The sequence below is a fragment of the Diaporthe citri genome, assembly GCF_014595645.1.
Source record: "Diaporthe citri strain NFHF-8-4 chromosome Unknown scaffold_1, whole genome shotgun sequence".
Classification (NCBI taxonomy): Eukaryota; Fungi; Ascomycota; class Sordariomycetes; order Diaporthales; family Diaporthaceae; genus Diaporthe; species Diaporthe citri.
Window position 1 is genome coordinate 5145328 of NW_025064846.1, and position 15195 is coordinate 5160522.

The 15195-nt window shown below is 56.2% G+C and overlaps 2 protein-coding genes across 2 annotated transcripts; one reads left to right on the top strand and one right to left on the bottom strand.

Annotated features, from left to right (window-relative positions):
* Positions 1-2691: 2691 nt before the first annotated feature.
* Positions 2692-8195, top strand: INS49_001414 (uncharacterized protein; the record flags this gene model as incomplete). Its single annotated transcript, XM_043162243.1, has 4 exons — positions 2692-3132; positions 3190-7582; positions 7684-8087; positions 8172-8195. 4 exons carry the CDS (start codon positions 2692-2694, stop codon positions 8193-8195), a joined length of 5262 nt encoding a protein of 1753 aa, XP_043030749.1.
* Positions 8196-9324: 1129 nt separating this feature from the next.
* INS49_001415 (uncharacterized protein) lies at positions 9325-14571 on the bottom strand (the record flags this gene model as incomplete). Its single annotated transcript, XM_043162244.1, has 1 exon — positions 9325-14571. The coding sequence occupies one exon, from the start codon at positions 14569-14571 to the stop codon at positions 9325-9327; it is 5247 nt and encodes a 1748-aa protein (XP_043030750.1).
* Between the last annotated feature and the right edge of the window lie 624 nt (positions 14572-15195).

The window sequence follows — 15195 nt, forward strand, 5'->3', positions numbered from 1 at the left end:
ATTCTCTTGCAGGGGTGTGATGTCTAGAGGATGACGTCTCCTTGGTTCAGATCGTACGGCCCAGGTTGTGAGCTCATACCATGTCTCTTCCTTCGCCGGCCTGTCGCAGCCGCATGACCGCAATCTAAAACTTTTTTTTCTTTCTCTCTCTCTCGATATCATGAGAGTTGACGTCCTCCAAGTAGGTGATGCACAGACTAACAGTGCCGGCTGTGGATACGCGAGTGCACGCCAAGGCCAGAGATGTGCAAGGGGGACCCCTGAGCGGTTAATGAGTAGAGCGTGTTTTGTTATGCACTCTTCTTCACAACAGGCAGAGTTGACTCACCTCCTGCCAGCGCATCGACGATGGGGTGGGTGGTGAGCACTTGCTTCTTCAGGACAGTCGTTTCGGTAGCACGAAACGCTTGCAGGTTTGTGTGTGTGCGCGCGTGTGTTGTGAATCACCGTGTCTAGGCTAGATAGAGGCTGAAGGCGTGGCCGCGTGGTTGCTATGGAGAAGGAGAGACAGCTAGCTGTGTCGCGCGTGAAGGCCCGCACGCATGCGATGTGAATACGGGGAAAGTGGGCTTTGTGCATCCCTCGACGCTGAAAGCCCCAGTGCTCTCACACATGCACATACCCACAGACGACAGATTCCCGTGTTTCTCCCTCAGCAGCCGAGATCCCGCTTGCCAACTTCTGCCGGACATGCCTCTGCTCCACACCTTGATGAAGATGCGCCGTGATGAGCGCACGTTTCACACGTGGCCGACAGCCGGAACCAGACTTTCTTGGGGGTCGGGTCAGGCTCGGCCGGGCTTCCTGTGTCGATGCACGTCACACTGTTCTTATTGGCACGTAGTCTACCTTGTGTGTCGGAATGGGTTGTCACTTTGCTAGCGGCAGCACGGGAGAGCGAACTGCCAACGCTTGCGCAGGACCTGTGAGCGGTGTTTCGATGTTCTAGTTCCTGTCGGGCTGGCTCCTGGGGTCGGGCGAGACTGGATGTCCCCTGCAGCAAATTACTCATCCTGACAATCCCGCTCGTCCCACCCCGGTCTGGCCTGTGTTGACATTGAACATTGGCCGATATTGGTGCTGATGTTGATTCTGCTGATCCCGCATCTGCGTTGTGGCAGTGAGTCGGTTGGGCGAGTGAAGATTGATGGTTCGCAATTCTACGGTGTGCAAATATCTAAATCTCAAACCACCGTACCCAACTCATCCCGGCCTCGCGCGTCCTCTAGGTGTTGGCCCATGTCCCTGGGTGAATATGGAAAATGTGGATCACAGGCTCAGCAGGCGATTTCGTTTAGATCCCCACCCTGCTCTTCCGGCCCTGTCGACGAGGTCTGTTCCCTTGACCTCAATCTCAATCTCTCGCTTGCTCGCGCGCCCACCCCCTCCCTCTATTCTCCTTCTTTTGCTCCTCGCCCGCGCCCCTTCCCTCACCGAGACACCGTTGAGAGTGAGAGAGAGACTGTGTGAGAGGGAGAGAGCCGAGTCGAGGCCAGACATCTTCTTCTTCTTCCTTTTACCCTAACCTTCGACCTCGACCTCGTTTCCCCCCTTTCCCTTCCCACTCCCCTTCGCCCCCGTAGCTCCAGCCAGACTCTGCCTTCCACGCTGGGCTGGGCTGCGGCTGTACTGTATCATTGTGTATCTTACTTGACCCTTTTTTTGAGTTATTGCTTGCTTGCTCTTTGTTGCTGTTCTCACCACGAGCCGGGACCCTGTTCTCCCGCTCCATCCACTCCCTCCACCAGCACCAGCAGCGATTGCGACCGACCTTGCTGGCTTGTCCTGCCCACCACAGTCGTCTTAACCGGCCTGTACTGCGGTGTCTCTCAAGCAGCAACCCGAAGACCGATTTATAATTCTTCTAATCGACTCAACTGGAGTCAGTTCGACCGATTCTTTACCACGACACGATTTCGTGCCGCGTGGCGCCGCTTTTTGGACGCCACCAGTTCGCCCGCCTTGTTCTGTTGCGCCTTTGGCCACGCCCCCTAATTCGTTGTCGCTACCCTGCCCACCCCGGCTCGTCCCAACTCCGTTTCGATCTTCCTCCTGCAGGTTGCCGCATTCTGACCTGCCGACCTGGACTGAGGGGCCTTGTTGACTGCAACCATCCCACCTGCACCTGCACTGCTGGGACCGCTGCACCGCACCACACGCCACAACATAAGACAAGCAGCCAGCTGCACGCCCAGCTCGACACCCCCCCTCCCGCTTATCACGCAAGCCCGCTTGCTAGCCGGAGCCTAGGGACTGGCCCAGGTCAACACGACAACACGACATAACACACAACACCCGGGACCAGCACAGCACAACACAACACAACAACGCGGCTCATTCGTTCATTCCAGTCCTGCGTCTTTTCGCTGACGGTCGCCGTTTTCTTCACCGTCTCGTTTTTCTATTCACGGCCCGCCCCTTCGCGTGCTGTTTCATCTCTTTGGCTGCCACCACTTAAACAGGATTTCACGTGTTTTCCCCCTTCATCTGGGCGGACTGGATCCAGCGCGGGGTCACTCTCCCGTAGGGTGGAAAGGACAATTTCCCCTTCGGGCAGTCCTCAACGACCCGACTCCTTCCACAGACCTCCACGCTCTCGTCTGCACTCCTTTGTCCATGGTCTAACAACGCCTCGTTGTTCGAAGGCATCGTGCTGCTTTTTGTGTCGCTAGCACACAAATGGCTACCTCGATGGCTTCCGATAAGCCCTCCCTGGTCCTCGGCCAGGGAGAGCCCGATCCCTTCCTCTCTACCGGCACTCCTACCATCCAACGACACGCCGGCTTCGACTCGCATACCTTTGCGCTCGGCCCTGGTGCTTCAGCGACCTCAGCGAAGCATGCACTCGAGGCTCACCTTGCCGACACCGACAGACGCATGGAAGAAGCCGGCAAGCTCGGCACGGCCTTGGTCCAGCAGCGCAAGGAGCTCGAAGATCGACTCAAGGAGGTGGAGCAACTCGAGGCCGAGGAGGAACTGTCGCCGGATCTCAAGAAGAAACTCACGAGCATCGAAAAGGACTTCAACGAGGTTGCGCGTGAGAGTGCTAGGGCGTTTCTTCCCAAGCAGCGACTTCCTAGCAACGAGGTGGCTGTGGGCACGCCTTTCACTCCGGATAAGAGCGGAGTTAGGGTAAGTCAACGTGAATCCGTTGCAGATGTGGGCACCAGCTAACGACTTTCTCCTCAGAGGTCCGCCAGCCCTTCAAAATTCGACAAGTTCGAAAGTCTAGCCACTGGATCGCCCAGCAAGTTCAGCGTACCGAACCGCAAGTTGCGGAACCAGCCTGCCAATCGCATCCATGATATCGAATTTGCCGCCGAGATCAGTACATCACTCATCACCCAGGTCCGAAACCTGCAGGCCCTCCTTCAGGAGAGGGACGAGGAGCTCAAAGATGCCAAGTCAGACAAGTCCGGCCTCCAGAGGGAGGTGGAAGGCTTCCAACAGCGGATGAGGGACCTGGATGAGAGCGAGATGCGCTACAAGGACGAGAATTGGAACTTGGAGACGCAAATCCAAGAGCTCATGGCCGCGCAAAAGGATGCCTCAGACCGGGAGAAGAAGTTGACGAACTCACTCAACCTCCTCCAGGCCGACAAGAACTCGACCCAACGGGAACTCGACGAGATCAAGACGGCGCACTCAAAGCTTGCTGATGAACATGCGGCAGCTGTCAAGCACCACGATATTGAGCTTGGCATGGCCAAGCGCAATGCAGTGATAGCCGAGGGCGAGCGCGCAGAGATGCAGCGCAAGATCGACGAGTTGACCAGCCAGAACCAGGAGCTTGCCAAGGCTATCTCAATGGAGAGGGGAAGGACCAGCCAACGAAACACACCCTCTGGAAGTAGTGAGGATGACCTGGAGAATGCCGGTGGTAACCTGACCCCGGAGCACTCCCCTCCTCCTTCACCCATCAAGCCGACCCCCAGACATTCGGGGCTTGAGAGCGAAACTTTGAAGACCTCCCTTCAGCATGCGCAGCGCACGATCCAGAGTCTTCGCACCAACGTTCACCGAGAGAAGACCGAGAAGCTCGAGCTGAAGCGACTGCTCCAGGATGCCAGGGATGAAATTGAAAAGATGCGCAGCGATCCTGCTGAGCGACCTCACCACAGGCGTGCCAGGGAGGCCAAGTCCCGCGAATTCAAGAAACCAGCGAAGCTTGACAAGCTGGGCACTTCGCGTGCCGTCAAGGCCGAGATCCTGCACTTGGAAGATCCCGAATGGGAGGAGGTTGCGACTCAGAAGGGCTCTCCGCCCCTCGGGCATTCATCCCGGATGGCCGATGTTGCTTTTCCGTCTACCGAGACAGATGAGTTTGAGACGGCTAATGAGGCGCACGAGACTACCGACGCTTTCGAGACAGCTCATGAGCGTGGCACTGAGACTGACGACTTCCAGACTGGTGCAGAAGACTTCTTCAGTTCTGACACCGAGACTGAGAGTCCCACAAAGAGGGCCACAATTAGGGCCAATGCTCTCAAGCGAGCACCTATCCTCGCGGCCAACCAGCAGTACTCGTATGAGAGCACTGCTTCGACGTCTGCGAGCGAGGACGAGGGAGACTACATGGATCCCACGAGGACGCCCAACTCTCCATCTATGATGCGATTGCGTTCCAGTCGTAGCACCATGTCCCGACGCTCAAGACAGCTCAGTGACGGGCCCTCTCTGCAAAGCAGCCCGGCCACCAATCCCAACGGCAGCTTCTCTGGGCCAAGTGGCATGCCACAACAGAGCTTGTTTGCCGAGCTTAATGAGCTCGAAGGTAGCGACGAAGACTCGGTCATGAACACACCCGGCCAACGGAGCCTCCGCTCTGTCACGCCAGGATCGACCGCAACAGGGCGGACCGCGTCGCTGGCTTCTGCTGTGCCAGCTGTACCCAGCATTCCAAGGGCCATGATGGTGGATAGCGGCATGATGACGGAGCCGGTCGATGTACACACCGTCTCAGCGGCCGGGACTTTACAAAGACCCGTGTCCCTTGACTCGGTCGCCAGCGCTGTTCGAGACCGTCCTTCGTCGACAATCTCGTATAGTGATTCCGTGGCTCAGCATGATTCCGAGATGGATGAAGCATCCGCTCAGGCCACTAGATCCCCGCCCACAATCGGCGCCATACCAACGCCGCTTCTGCCACCGCCCCAGACGCTCACCATGTCTACTGTGCACGCCGAGGAGGTTGAGCCCCTGGCGGAGCCTGAGGCTGTACCCGAGCCTGTTCTCCCTCCAAGACTTGGCCTGTCCGGCGTCGTCTACGAGCACGTTGAACCCATCCCTGAGCCTCAAGTGGTGCCTCCTACATTGAGCATGTCCGACCTGGTCGCCTGGGAGGTGGAGCCGATCGCCGAGCCTGAAGTGCCACCTCCTGCTCCTCCTACTTTGACCATGTCATCGGTAGTGGCGGAGCATGTTGAGCCGCTGGCTGAGCCGGAAAAGCCACTGCCTCCATTGGCGTTCTCCTCAATCTCTGCCACGGACGTCGAGCCGGTGGCCGAGCCAGAACAGCCGTTGCCGACACTGGCGCTCTCCTCAATCCTGGCTGCAGACGTTGAGCCCGTGGCCGTGCCCGAGGTTGAGCCGCAGATCGTACGTGTTGTGGAGTATGTAGATGCGCCAAAGCCACCACCCGCGGAGCTGGTACTCTCCTCGATTTCTACCGCGGAGATCGAGCCCGTGGCCGTGCCTGAACCTGAGCCGCGAACGGTTCGCGTTGTGGAGTACGTGGACGCGCCAAAGCCACCTCCTGCAGAACTGGTGTTCTCCTCAATTGCCTCTACAGAAGTTGAGCCCGTGGCTGTACCCGACCCAGAGCCACGAACAATCCGAGTCGTGGAGTACGTGGAGGCCCCCAAGCCGTCCCCGGCGGATTTGTCGTTTTCCACCCTCGTGGCCGAAGGCATTGAGCCACAGGCAGAACCCGAGACTCCTCTCCCTTCACTTTCTCTGTCTGCGATAGCTTCAGAGCACGTGGAGCCAAGAGCTGAGCCTCAGCCGCTCCCAACTCCTCTCTCAATGTCCTCCATTGTGGCAGAGAACGTTGAACCCCGAGCTGAGCCTCGGCCTGCCTTGTCTGTCTCGGGTATTGCTTCTGAGCACATTGAGCCAAGGTCAGAGCCCAAGACGCTCCCGCCCCCGCTGAGCGTATCGTCTATTATCTCCGAGCACGTCGAGCCAGTCCAACCTGCTCAACCCAGCGAGAAAGAAGTCGTCGCGAGAAAGCCTGCGCATGCTGCGCTCGACTTCTCATCAATACAGTCCCTGGACACTGCACCGGTGGATTCCCAGTCAAGCACCGGTGGAAAGCAGGTTGTTGCTCCGCTTGGCTTCTCCCGCATCGAGTCGTTAGACACCGAGCCTGTCTCGCCTAGAAGCCCGAAGAGGAATGCATTCATCATCCCACGAGACCAGGACGAGCGGACGTCGACTCCATCAAAGGGTTTCTTCGACTCTCTGTTTGGACGAGGCAAGGGCCAAGAACCCGAGACGCCATTCATCGCCGAGGATGAGACTAGACAATCGCCAAGAGACACACCTTTGACGGGGACGCCAGAATCGCAACGTCCATTCCGGGAGATCTCGGCCAATGCCAACACCAACGCACAGCCTACTCTCAAAGAGAGCGTCAAGATGTCTGACTCGGGTGCTCAGACCTCACTGACAGCCGACGTTATTGATCAGATACTCCAGGCTAAGAGCAGACCACAAGCACATGGCCACCGGAAGTCCGACTCTGTTGTGAGTGCGAACAGCGTGGGGACACCTGGCACTACTGTCCGCGTGCAGCAGTCACATGAAAGCCTGAACAGTATCCTCAAGCCCAAGACTAGAGCAATGGAGGCCGGCGCCGAATTCGCTGCCGAAGCTGCCTCTCGCAGACCTGACAGCGCATCCAGCGCTCGTGCTTCGCTGAAGAACGCGCCGCCACTGCCGCCGAACCATAAGGAGGCCATTGAGGCTGCAAGAACCGGCACTGCCAACAGCGGACACGGTACAATTGGCAGCATGGGGCCACCGCTTTTCCCTGCTTCTGCTTACAAGAACCCGTTGACCAGGCCTAGGACGCCTATGTCAGCCAGGTCCGTCAATGCAAGCGTCAAGGGCACGCCGACGCCTCGCCAGGACAGGATGGACTCTGCGCACGGAACTGTAGAGGTCCACTCACCAACACGGCTCACGGCGAGAAGCCGGAAGTCGTCTGTCTCGAGCTTCGCTTCCGAGGTGGACGCGCGCTTCCAGAACATCGGTGGAATGGGCATGGATCCGCACGGCTTTGGGCCCAACACCGACCCGCGCATGATTCAAGCCATCACTCAAACCATGATTGGCGAATACCTGTGGAAGTACACTCGCAAGGCCGGCCGCGGCGAGATGTCGGAGAAGAGACACCGTCGGTATTTCTGGGTCCACCCGTACACCCGGACTCTGTACTGGAGTGATCGGGATCCCAGCAATGCTGGCCGGTCCGAGCTCCGAGCCAAGAGCGTGCCGATCGAGGCGGTGCGTGTCGTCACAGACGATAACCCCATGCCCCCTGGGCTGCACCGCAAGAGTCTTGTTATCATTTCACCTGGTCGAAGTGTCAGTTTACCTGTACCACAGGCCAGCGGCACGAGACATGGTTCAACGCCCTCTCTTACCTGCTTCTCCGGACCAATAGCGAAGGCCAGGCAGATACGGAGGAGATGGTCAACGGCATCACCAGGGAAGATGTTGACGAGTTCAACCCACAATACGGTCGCCGCCCGGCAGCTGGCACACGGCCACGGGCGCCGCCTTCCATCTCGTCATACACCTCCCAGGGGACGCGCAGCCACTCTGCTATGAACCTGGACGTGCCTACCTTGACGCCGAACCACAAGAAAGCCTCATCTTCGGCCAGCATCTCGCGGCCGTCCTTCACTGGCCGGCTCAGCGGGTACTGGAAGTCCACCCAGGACTCGATCAGCACCCTGAAAAGCCGCAGCGGTCCCCAGGACCAAAGCAGCTTCTACGACAACAATGAGGTGCATGATAGTGCGGAGGACCTGAGGTTGATGTACGAGAAGCAGGATAGGGAGGCCGACAGGCTGGATAATGTCCGGTCATGCTGTGATGGTAAGCAGAGACGACATGAATGCAGACAAGTTTATAGATCAACCTCGCTAACATGAGCTGAACAGGGAGGCATGATGTTGGCACCCTAACTCGCAAAAAGGGTAGTCGTCAGTCCCAGCACGGTCACGACCACTCGAGTATCCACTCTCACCCGTCTCGAGCGAGTACGCCCGGCCCCTCATTAGGGACGATCAGATCTGGGTCATGATCTAGTCATCATCCAGTCTTTATCGTCTCAGTCACTCACTGATTATATTTCCTTTTTTTGTCAACGGAGCACACATACGGCAAATTGCAGATCGAACGCGGTCCAGAACCCGCCGCTTCTATGCCTATTACTACTTGCAATACATCCAAACCGCCCACAACGAGCGTCACGTCCTCAGAATCTCTTTTACGAACTTGATGATGCCTAATCTTCTTTTGCGTGTCTCGGCATTGGAAAACTCGTTCGGCATCTACGCACCGACTGGTCTCACATCAAACTCTTTACTGATACCTTGTGGGCCTGACCTCGTCACTGGTTCTCCCACCTGAGCTTTTAGCTTGCTGCCCGAATGTCTGTATTGCAGACCTGATCGGAGGACAACCCTACCTGAGGTTTGTTTCCCATTGTACCAGTACGCACACAGGAATGACGGGGCAGCTGGAAAGGGGAGTTTGCGGAGTAACGTGCTGCCGAGGATTACCCATTGCTACATTTACGTGCTTCCTTTCCTTGAGTCTCTTTTTCTTGCTACATCGATCTTGAACTGATGGGATGGAAACGGTACGGAGTCTTCTTTCTCTGCTGCTCTCTATCATATCACACGGCTCGAAATTGATTGTCTTGTCATCTTGCATTGCGACAGGAGGAAATGGGAGGAAGGACGGCGGTGGTAGGTAGTCCCGTTGGTAATCGCAGCAGCGGAGGTAGACAGGCCACTTGTCTAGGTGATTGAATGACGATCCTGTAAATTGCACTTTCTGGAATCGCTCGTGAAATTAGAGGCTTGAATTCTTGTCTCGCACAATGATCTGACATTTAGTCACTATGTTGCCCCTCACGCCATACCGCCCTGCGACGCCGTAACCACGACCTTTTCCGAATGCCTTGCCTTGTATAATGCACCCGAGGCATCACAGCCATGACAGCGTCCTATCTATCCTACTCCGGCCATCCGACCATAGAAACCAAACAAAGTAGACCACCGGTTCATCCTAGCCAAGCGCTGAGCTTCACCACTCCAGCTCTCCCGCCGCGGCAGCGAGCCTCTTCACAACAGGCTCAACGATGCCCCTCTCGCTCCTCAGCCTGGCCTCCTGCTTCCTCCGCGTGTAGAAGACAGGGCAGTCCTTGCTGTCACAGGGGACGTCGTCCAGCGGCGACAATCTCGCGCAGCTCTGGCAGACCTTGACGACCTCCATGTACCTCCTCTCCTCCGTGTTCAGCCTCGTCTGCAGCTGCAGCAGCGACCCGGCCGTGTCGCGCCGGCACCTCCAGCAGAGAGCGACGTCCTTGCCATCCTCTTGGCGGCTACCGCCGCCGCCGCCACCGTTGTTGTTATCGTTGACCTTGACCTTGGCCCCGCAGACGACGCAGCTCGCGCTATGGAGGTAGCTCTCGAGGGTAAACTTCTTCCTGGCGCCGGCGCCCCCCGCGGCCTGGGCGTCGACGCGCCGGATCCGCTGCACCTTGGGCATCTCGTCGAACCACTGGCGCACGTTGGCCCCGACCAGGTTGAAGATGCGCTCCAGGGGCGGGATCAGGTTCTTGGTGATGTAGTACTCGGCGTCCAGCGTGACGTGGTCGTTGTTCAGGAGGTCCTCGGGCGCCACGCACCGGTCGATCAGGCGCGCCCCGGGCCCGCCCGTGATCACTACGTACGGCACGCGCTCGCCGTACTGCGGCTCGGCCCTTGCGTCCTCGAGCATGCGCTTTGTGGAGATCAGCGCGCCTGGTGGAGGCGGGCCCTTGTCAGAGTACGTCCCCAAGCGAACCTCCTTGGCGAAGCAGAAGTCCTGTACGGATACCTGCCCGCGCATGATCTTGTCGCACTGGCTTTGGAAGTAGCTCTTGATCTGGCTCAAGTCGGCTGTCTCGAATAGTATCTTCAGCGCCTTCTCCTCGATCTTTTGCTCGGCGGGTGTTCCATCGCGGCGGACGGTCTCGATGCCCTTGGCGTCAAAGTCAGGCTTGACTTGATCGCGGCTCTCGTACTTGTAGCCAACATAGCGCTTCTTGGCTAGCAAGACGCAAGGGTGGTAAACCTTCTCAAACTTGAGTTTGATCGGGCGTGGGTTCATATCGGTGATGGCCTTGGCGATCTCATTACCTATGTCGAATGCTTGCAAGCGGGTTCGCCCCTTGAGATATATGAAGAGACTGTCTGTGTCGCCGTAAACGACTTCGGCACCCCATTTCTCGACCGAGTGGATGTATGCAATGGCACGCTCAAGGGTTTCGCGGCCAGTCTGAACAATGCTATCAGCTATCTCGGAACAGGGCATGCGTCCAGAGAACGATGCTGACGTGTATCCATAGGTGACGTTTGCCAGGAGCTTGAGGGCCAATTGCCTGTTGTTCAGGAGCTGCTGTAGCGTCTTGTCTTCCCTGTCTTGCTTCATACCGCTCTTGACCATGACCCTGGTTTCCAGGATCTCGGTAAGCATCTTTGCCAAGAGAGACTTTCGAATTTCGACTTTGGCGTACATCATGCCATTTGGTGTGATGTTGATATAATTTAGTAGGAGTTCGAGCAGCCGCTCTTGACGTTTGTAGTCGGTGAAACCCATCTTGCTTGTGCCTCGCCAGTTCACGATTCGTCCCAGGAAGGTGGAGTAGCATAGGTTGTGTGCAATCATGACACTGGGGTACAGACTCTGGAAGTCCAAGACCAGCAAAGGGCTATTGTAGAAAGCACTCTGAGGCTCCATGACCAGAGGTAAACACTCCAGTGCATTTTGGCCGCCGACCTGCTTTCTGCTCGGAGAAACAAGGACGAAGTTCTCTGGTTTAGCAATTCGGAACATGATGGACTCGACCTTGAACTGTGAGCCTCTCGAGAAGACCGAGAAGAAGTCGACGCCCAGCAATCGAGCTTGCTCGCTGGTACGAGGAATGAGCTCATTCTCTTCAAGTATCTGGATGTCCATCTTCGTCCGCGTAAGGTAATACCGCAAGACTTTGGCCAGATCTCTCTGACGGCCGTTGGTGTACCAATCCGACAGTGTCCGCCATGAGTAATGAGGGATGCGCCGATGAAGCAAATGCCACACCACATTCTCCATTGTGTACTGAAGAAGATTTAATTCCCCTCGCATTGCCCTCCAGATGTTGATCATGTGGCGGCCTGTGACGCGGATGGTGGATGTGGTGTTGAAGCCCCAACGATCGGCCTCTTTGCCGAAGCGACCGTGAGACTGTGTCTTCATGCGAGAGAACTCATCACAAAGGTTGTAGTCATACTTATGCCTGGCTCTCTCGACCAGATAGCCCCAAGAACTGCCGTGCACCTCAAAGCCTGCAAGGACATCAGGATCACGAGTCCTGACAATTTCGATCATTCGGACCATGGCGTCGAGTTCTGAAGGCTCTTCTATCACCTCTACTTTCGTTTGACGTCGTATGCGCCGCGCGATTTCACCATCCTCTGATACCACAACGATACCAGCCAGAGTGCTGTCTGGTAGTTGGCTGCCGTCTTGCGAGTTCTCGTCTGACTTGGTAGCCCAAAAAATACATTGTATCTCGTCTTCTTCTGGGTTAGGAACGAGCCTTCCTCTGGAATTGACATGAACCTCGAGACTCATAGTACTCATATACTGAGCCTCATGTTGTACACTGGTGGTTCTCTTCTTCTGGGAGTACTTGAAGCCATGCTTGTTCTTTGGCGTGGCCCCAAGTATCTGCGAGAGGAAGGGCTTCTGTGTGGCAAAGGCTCCGGCAGAAGTAGCCTCTTTGTTCGGGGAACCAGGAGTTGGGGTCTCTTTCCTCTGCTTCGCCAACCACCAGTCATAGACTTCTTGAAATGTCGGCGGCGGCCCTGCAATTTCCCAGCTCCTCAACGAGCATTGCCGGCTTCTCTTCTGATACTCCTTCTCAGGCTGTTTCTTGCTGTTCGGATTGCCCTCTACACCCAGGCCGTATGTAGCAGGCGATTGGCCAGTAGCGTCGAAATCAGGCAGGAAGGGCAAAGAGATCCCCTCAAGGCGGAACTCTCTGCCGGCATACTCCCTCATCCTTGGCGGCACATCTTTGTCCTGGCTGTAAAATGCGTCTTGGTAAATGACATCAGGCAAGCTGTTGCCTTGCATGGTGGCACATACGTCTGCTGCTGATGGCGGCGGTTGATCCAAAACGAAGGTCCAGGATTCCCCAAGGTCGGAAAGTATCGTCGGCGATTGCGCTTGAGCTGAATTTGCCACATGGGTTTTGATGGAGGAAGTAGAAGACACATGCGGATAGGACTTTTCACTGCTCGAAGTAATAGGGGAAGCCTCCTCAGCTGAGCTGGAAAGCTTGTGGGGCTTCTTGTCTGCCTTGGTCTCATCGCTCTTCTGTGAGCTGCTCTGTTGGCTCAAGCGCAATTTTGTAGTCGGATCATTAGGGTCCTTGACAACAGGGAAACCAAGGCTCTGGTAGTCCTCTCTCTTGAATTTGGTACCATTCCTAGGATTCTTTGCTGTCTGTGAGGATTGGAATCTCACATGTCGCTGGGTGTTTGTACTGGGGCGACGTTCTAAAGCCCTCACGTCTCCGTTGACGAGCGCCGTCGTTGCCGACAGGGCTGGTGCAACAACAGAGTCGATCTTCGGTCGTTTGGCACTTGATGGCTCGATACTCGGCTCATTCGGCCGCTTCGATGGGAGGCTCATACTCTTCAGCCCCGCTTGGGTCAGGGGATTCTTGGAGATGAGGCCATCTTTGTCGGCTGCATCGATCAACTCCTCCGTAACAGGAAGCGTGGGTAGCTGGCCCGTCCTCTGGCCACTGAAACAAACACCCTGAGGCAGGCCATCGAAAACTTGTGGTCCAGCAGACCCAATGGTTTCAGACACATACCGACGACCGACTCGTCTCACAGAAGGCCCGGAAGTGGTTAGCTTGTTGATTGTCGTCCTGAGCGTCACTTTCTCAGCTTCAGCTGTCTCTACCTTCGGCTCTGCAGTCTGTTCAGAAGTATTCTGGGCAAGCGCCACTCCTTGGAACAGCTCCTCGTCCGAGTCATCCGGGAACAAATCCGCATCGCCCTCTTGGGTTGCTGCGAGGATGCCCTTCTCGTCAACTACCACGTTATTGGCGGGATTCTGGTCCTGTTGGGCGAGCTGAGACGACTGGCCCAGGCTCGGTAGCAAGTTTTGGGGGAAGAGATCTTCGACAGACTGCAGCGTTGTGTTTACAGTCTCCTCAAATGGTATGGGCTGTACAAAACCGTCGAAAGATAGTCTGGTACCGTTACTGGCTCTCGCCTCCTCGGTAACAAGGTTCTTGATATCTTCCACATACTCCTCTTCGTGAACCCATCCCTGGGGTTGGGACTCACGGGGATCGGCGGACATAGACACAAGGACTTCAGGAGGAAATGGACTGCTGCCTGGGTTCGTGACGTGCATCCTTCGTTTCCGGCGCTTTGTCTCGTCTCTCCATAGACCAGCCATACTGTGCACCAGCTTCATGCTGGCTGGAACAGGGTGGTCCCTCTCAACAAAATCATGGTGCAGGCGCCGCTCCTTTACCATCTTGCGATTTAGGATATCTTGGACGCATACATCGACCTCGATCGAGCAGTGGCTGACGCGAGGTAAAGTATAGTCCTCGGTGATGTTGTCAGGAGAGACGGACTGGCTGTGCCAAAGATGTAAGGAGCTCTCATCCTCCTCGCTGTACTGAGGCACCGGAGAGCGGAACCTCACTTTGGAACTCTCAAGATAGTCACAGCCGTAGAGGTTGTAGTCACACATGAACTGCAGAAGATACTGCAAGTGTGCCTCGTACGGCTGAAATTTCCGCTTCATGATGACGCCCTGGTGCAGAAGATCGGCCAGTCTGGTCATGACGATAGGATTGAACATGTAAATCTTGAGAAAGAAGCGATATCCGACGTGAAAGCCGTAGAACGGCACGCCCTTGGTGAGTGTGATGCGCGCGACATATTTGGCATGGTCGCTGTAGGTGTCCTTGCGGTAGCTCACAGCCAGGGCATGGTCGATGGACAGATGCAGGCGGTAGATGTATGCGCCCACTTCCTCAGGCGCAAGGCTGCCAGTGTACTCGATGTACAAGTACGGGAACGCACCGTGGACATGGGTACAAACTTTCTGCCCAGTCTGGGTCGAGCCGAAAATGCGGATGACGGGAACTTTTGGCTCCTTGGATAGCTGGTCCGGGCGTATGTCATTGCGAAGCTGAGGGTCGTACTTGGTTGGAGTCGCTTGGTAGAAGTCGATGCAGTTCTGCCGAACCTTGAAGGGCAAGACATCCATGACGATCTGTGGTTGCCCCTGCCAGAATCAGGCCAACGTGAGGGCGGCTCATCGTCTCATTTCACAGTGAGTTGAGGAGCGAACCGGTATCAAAGGGCTGATTTGATGTAGAATATTGAGCAGGACGCCTTGGAGCTGGGCCTCAAGAAGCGCTTGCCTTGTTTCCTTGACCGTCAGAGACGCGCTCCCTCAGCGTGTTAGTGAGTCGCGGCTACACACACTAATAACTCCGGAGCCTGCCGTCGCCAAATCAACGCCAACCACACGTGGAATTTGCTGACCAATACCCGCCTACTTGTGAGACAGCGTTTTTGAAGGGTAACTTCCAACGGGAGGATACTAGATAAGATGCACCTCTAATGGGATGGCCTGCAATGAGGTAAACTATTCGATAGGATAACTCTTAACGCCTGTAAGCAGACAGATACCTCGGTCCAAATCTACATATGCCATGCCAATTGGTACCCGCAGGCCTCTGGGAACCCTACAGGCTTGCATGAGACCCTGACCCTGACCCTGATCCTGGACTGCCACTCCAAAAGGCCGGGAATGGGGCAGGCAGAGGAGCATTTGTGAGCGACGTCGATTGCGATCTTCGACAATTCAGTCAACTTGCATCCATTT